This window comes from Myotis davidii, unplaced genomic scaffold (assembly GCF_000327345.1).
Source record: "Myotis davidii unplaced genomic scaffold, ASM32734v1 scaffold698, whole genome shotgun sequence".
Classification (NCBI taxonomy): Eukaryota; Metazoa; Chordata; class Mammalia; order Chiroptera; family Vespertilionidae; genus Myotis; species Myotis davidii.
In genome coordinates this window covers 168,991-174,925 of record NW_006290032.1, presented here as the reverse complement: position 1 = coordinate 174,925, position 5,935 = coordinate 168,991, and the positions used below count along the sequence as shown (strand labels likewise).

The 5,935-nt window shown below is 56.4% G+C and overlaps 1 protein-coding gene across 1 annotated transcript in view; it reads right to left on the bottom strand.

Moving 5' to 3' along the window:
- The window catches only part of ANK2 (ankyrin 2, neuronal), a 154,136-nt gene that overhangs the window by 145,115 nt on the left and 3,086 nt on the right, over nt 1–5,935 (bottom strand). Inside the window, exon 2 of the mRNA XM_015563371.1 lies at nt 4,256–4,357. Within this exon, the coding sequence (XP_015418857.1) occupies nt 4,256–4,357 (102 nt within the window). The remainder of the gene's footprint in view (nt 1–4,255; nt 4,358–5,935) is intronic.

The following is a 5,935-nucleotide window of genomic DNA, read 5'->3' as shown; positions in this document are numbered from 1 at the left end:
GTATTATAAGATAATGTGTGAGAGAGAGAGAGAGAGAGAGGGAGAGAGAGAGAGAGAGAGAGAGAAAGAGGAGAGAGAGAGGGGAGGAGAGAAAGAGAGGCGCCACTTCACATAACTGTAATTAGAGTATATTATTATAACTGTTCTATTTTATTATTAGTTATTGTTGTTAATCTCTTACTGTGTCTAGTTTGTAAATTAAACTTTGTCATAGGTATCCTATATAATAAAGAGGTAATATGCATATTCACCATCATGAGCTCGCACAAGATGGCTGTGCCCATGTGGTCAAAGATGGCCTTCCCCATGTGGTCAAAGATGGCCACCACAAGATGGCTGGCAGGGGAGGGCAGTTGTGGGTGATCTGGCAGCAGGGGAGGGCAGTTAGGGGTGACCACGCCTGCAAGGGGGAAAAGTAGGGGGGACAAGGCCTGCAGGGGAGGGCATTTGAGGGTTACCAGGCTTGTAGGGGAGGAAAGTTAGGGGCAATCAGGCAGGCAGGCAGGCGAGCCGTTGGGAGCCAGCAGTCTCAGATTGTGAGAGGGATGTCTGACTGTGGGATCGGGCCTAAACCGGCAGTCGGATATCCCCCAGGGGGTCCCAGATTGGAGAGGGTGCAGGCTGGGCTGAGGGACACCCCCCCCCCTAGGGCATAAATTTCATGCACTGGGCCTCTAGTGAGCTAATAAGACACATAGTTACTAGTTTAATCTTTTCAGGAAAATAACACTTAGCAGATTTGTAACCATTTGGGAAAGAAAAATGAAAATGTGAAGTTTTTTGTTCGGCGGTATCATCTTGCACCAGATGTATGCATTTTCCCCATAAACATTAAGTGATTTGAAACCAAATGGTAATTTTGGATTCACTTTCAAAATTCTCAGAGTTGCTATGAGGCAATTTTATAAAGAAAACACATGTTCACCCACATTTCAGTCTAGGAACCTCGATGCGCCCATGCAGGCAGCATTCTGGGGGAGCTGGTGCATCGCCCACCTTCATTGAGAAACACTGTGTGGTACAGGGCAACCTGGGCGTATGCGTGGCATCACGACCCCCACAATCTCGGGCTCACCAGCACAACAGGGCGACTTTCCTTCTCCTCCACGTGCCCAGTGAGCTCTGAGCCTGCACTTCGTTAAAAGTAGCCATCCTTTCGCCAAGAGCTGTCTCATTGCTTTTTGGGAAATATTTCCTATTCGGTCATGGATTTGGGGACTGGAGCAGTCCCAATGGGGGTGCTCTCTGATCTGAAAGTCCCTTCAGCCACCCACCACACTCATCTTAGGGTGAATCGAGTTCGTTTTAGATGAGCAATGGGAGATTAAACGTGAGACTGGAGTGCCCGGCCCCATGGCTCAGTGGTTGAGCATTGACCTATGAACCAGGAGGTCAGGGTTCGATTCCCCGGTCAGGGCACATGCCCGGGTTGCGGGCTCGATCCCCAGTGCGGGGCGTGCAGGAGGCAGCCAATCCATGACTCTCCCATCATGGATGTTCCTCTCTCTCCCCCTCTCCCTTCCTCTCTGAAATCAGTAGGAAAACACATTAAAACATGAGGTTGGAGCCTGAACATAGAGGAGGCACCCGCTGTACACTCTGAAGGGCAGACCCGAGCATCTCAGGGGACGTGTTCTCCCGCGGGAGGAAGCTTGGGCAGGGGAGCAGACAGGGCCCGTGACCCCGGGGACACCTCACGCTCACAGGCTGGGAGTCTGCGCTGTAAACCCGGGCAGATGCCGCCCACCCCGCGTTGGTCTCTGCAGAAAGGTCACGTGTGAAGCCCTCTGCAGACAGCTGCTACATGGCAGCGAATTCGCCAACGTGAGTCACTCGGTTCCCTGCTCCCCACTTCACGTACATTCCTGCACAGCGACAAGCAAGGACCACGCCCAGCCGACACGTTCACTTCTGACCGAAACGCAGGTGGCGGGGGAGGCAGCCTCCTGTTCTGGGTGGAGGCCCATTTTCCCTTGTTGGTTCTTGGTGAGTCATGCACAGTAACAACGGCCATGACATGCATCCCACGGGAAGGCCTTTATCACGTTTCATACCTAATCTACATGCACCGGGGAGGGGAGGTGGAACGTATTCCTATCATCTTGTGCTGGAGGTTAGAAGGTCAGTCTCTGGGCCCTGGCTGTTGTGGCTCAGTGGGTAGAGCGTCGGCCTGCAGACTGAAGGGTCCCGGGTTTGATTCCAGTCAAGGGCACGTGCCCGGGTTGTGAGCCAATCCCCAGTGTGGGTTGTGCAGAACTCAGCCGAGCCATGATTCCCTCCCATCTTTGATGCTTCTCTCTCTCCCTCTCCCTTTCTCAATAAAAATCAATAAAAATATGTATTTTTTTGAAAAAGGTCACTTTCTGGGTGGCAATGACTCCATGAAAGTGGAGAAGGAGCTTGGACTGGAGCCTCCGGTCTCCGTTGCGTGTGGTTGCATGACGTCACGCTACCTTCTCACACACACGCGCGCGCGCGTTCTCTCCTGGAACACGCTGGCGACTGTGGCCATGGCAAGGACATTATGTCAGGCCGCTCACAACCTCTGAGGACTCAGGACGTTGTTGGTCATAAAGCAAACTGAGTCTTTTCTGCTGAGAAATTGTTTTTTCTAAAAACACCCTGAGATCTTTCCTATGATTATGCTTCGGGGTGAGGGACTCGGTGTGACTGAGGTGAACTTTAACTTCCCTGGGTTCCTGTTGGCGTTTTTAGAATAATTTCTACCTAAATGAAGTGATGGCTTCAGTGTCTACTTGCTAGCAAATTGCGACAGTTAATGAATTAACATTAACACTGGGGGGATGTTTTTAATCTACTTTTAAAAAATCCAAGGTAACATGTGAAAATTATAAACTCTCTCATTCTCCATCCCCCAGGCATGTGTGGAAGTAGTTCATACGCCCACAGGGGACGCGGATATTCTTTCTCTATTAAGTAACTAATTAGTACCCAACGTTTAAATTATTTGTTCAAAAGGACCCTGAAAACACAGCCAATAAGATTCAAGGTGGGAAGTCATATGACTAAGAGGTGCAGACACAGGACATGGTCATATGTTTGGGACAAAGGGCGTGGCCGGTTCTGGGCCAGGGCTGAGCGGGTCAGATCCAGGGTCCAGCCTCACCCACGCGGGAGCCAAAGCGCGGCTGCTTCCCGGGTCTCCTGCCAGAGGTCACGGACATGGCGGCTCCCCGCCGGTCAGCAGCTGAGGCCGAGTGTCCCCCGGGCTCTCGCCAGCTCCCTGCCCCCTCAGCCCACGGGAGTGACCCCAGGACCAGGGACAGGGCCTGTGTGTGCCACGGGGTAAGGCAGAGAAGACCAGCTCCTATTCACTTAGAATCAGCCAGGACTGTCCCTCCAGCAGCTCTGCCAAGCGTGTGCACACGTGCTCACATACACACAGAGGCACACACACATGCACACATCACACACACAGGCACACACACGCTCACACGTACAGAGACACACACATATACACATGCACACACAGGCACACACACTCACACATACACACAGATTCACACATCACACACAGGCACATGCATACATCACACATAGGTACACACGTGCACATGGGCACACAGAGGCACACATATACACAGGCACACACTGGCGTGCATATGCATACACACATGCACACACATGCACACACATGCACGTGCCAGCGTGCCACCCACGCTCAGCACACCCCCCGAGCACTGGAGCCACCAGACCCTTAGCTTCCCGGCAGGACAGCCTCGGGAAGGGGCTCAGCACAGAACCCTCCGCGTCCCTGCAGCCCAACAACGTCCAAACGGAGACTTTGTCTAAAGCCCCGTCGAGGGCACGTGACGGACAGATTTCAGACACGTCGTTTCAGCCAGTGGTTTCAGCCTCTCCCGCCCTGACCCATGTTCTGAAACAAATCGGGGCGGGGGGGTGGACTTCCTTATTTTATCCTCTCACTTCCCTGTCCCCGTCTGCAGCAGCGTGACCAGGCGTGCCAGGCCTGCAGCGAGGAGAAAAGCCGCCGGGCCTGGGGACTGGCCGGCGCTGATGGAAGGAGAACACCAGGCCGGATCCGGCCGCAGACAGACTGACCGCTGACGGCCACTCCCGACCTCCTATCCCGGCAGCCTTGGCCCTAGACACGCGCGTCTGAGGCCGCAGATGTTGGCTGGGGGGGGTAGGGGGGGCGGCCTGCGCAGCCCTGGGGACCCCACAGGAAACTCAGTCCACAGCGTGTCCCGGGCCCGCTCCCCCGGGCGCCTACCTGGTTGCAGGTGTTGATGTCCACGCCGCCCTTCAGGAACTCCATCACCTTGTCCAGGTTGCCCGCGCGGGCCGCACGCAGGAAGCTGGCATTGCTGTCCGACTGCGGGAGAAGGAGAGGACCCTGGTGAGTCGCTGACCAGACCCACAACCAAAGGCCCCACACGTGGAGGCCTCCCTGCCTGTCTCTGCCCCGTTCCCAGCACGGAGCAGGGGCCCTGCGTGGGGCAGGACCTTCCCGGTATTCCTGGGGGTCCCCGGTATTCCTGGGGGTCCCCGGTATTCCTGGGGGTCCCCGGTATTCCTGGGGGTTCCCGGTATTCCTGGGGGTCCCCGGTATTCCTGGAATATCACGATTCAGCGTGTTCCGCAGCCTCGGAGCATCAGAGGCAAGTCACCCGGACGCCACCTGTGAGCTGCCGGTTCATGGGCGTGTGTGACACCGTCGCGCCCGGGGCTCACGTATTTGCGCCCATCACGGCACCTGGTGAGCAGAGGCCTCACCCACCACCCGTGCCTCGACCGCCGCCCGCTCACCGGAGAGGCAACCTGCAGAGACAGACTCTCCCAGCCGCCTTCCCGGGGGTGGGAGGTCAGCACGCCCGCCCCATCACCCAGTCAGGTGTCTCTCTGAGCAGAAATTCAGGTCAGATGGGAGCCAGGAACCAGGCCCAGGCCGCTCCGTGGCCTCTACAAACTCAACGACGCAAACAGGCAGAGACGGGGAGCACCTGCCCCCTGCGGGGAGGACTCACGGGCGACCCCGCTGTGCAGGGTGAGGGGGCCGGGTGTCTGAGGGGCTCACAGACTCCCAGGAGCACCAAGGGACCGCTCAGAGCCTTCTCCAGGGCCGGGTGGCATCCAGGACGGCTTTTGCTGTTGCAAATCACAAGTTTTCGAACTGCTTTTCTCTGTTCTGAGTCAAATGTCTACCAAGTAGAAGCAGGTCGCGGTGCCGCCAGCGCGGGCCCTTCCCCAGAATGTCCCTCCCGGTGTCCCAGGGGCCAGGCCCAGAGCACACGCAGCGGCTGGTCCCCGTACAGGCCTCCCCGTCGGCCGGATTCTTCTAGAACCCGCTAAGAGACTCAGTTTCCCCAAAGCGAGGAAACGCACTATAAATGCACGTCACAAGTGCAAAGGCGAGCAGATGGTCCCAGAACAAGACTGATCAGCCCAGCGAAGGCGCAAACCTAACCGTCTCCCCGCGTTTTCACCCGTCGCTTCTGCCGGAGAGCCGGCTTCCTGTTTCTCCCCGATGACGCGAGAGAGCATCACCGGGCAGGCGACCTGACTCCGGGACTAAGGGCAGGACTGGATGTGTTTACTGGACGGTTGTTTCACTGGAACCCAGGAGCCGCCCAGTATCTCAGTCATAACCAAGGTAGGAAAAGAGGAAAAAAATCAACCCAGACGTTTAAAATAACGGCGACGTCGGCAACACTTAAACTTCATCAGAACGCTCTCCCGGCTCCCGGCCTCAACTCCGGCACCTGCTGGCCGCTCTGGACCTGTCCATTCGCTCAAAGACACCGACGCGAGTCCGCGGGGACCACCGTCATCCTCACGCCCTCAGACGCGGGTTCTAAGGGAAGGCGCAAAGATGCGCCCTCGTCGCAGACCCCACACGAGTAGGGGTGCCCGTGAGCTCCGGAAAGTCCAACCGTTACAGGGTTGCGACCCG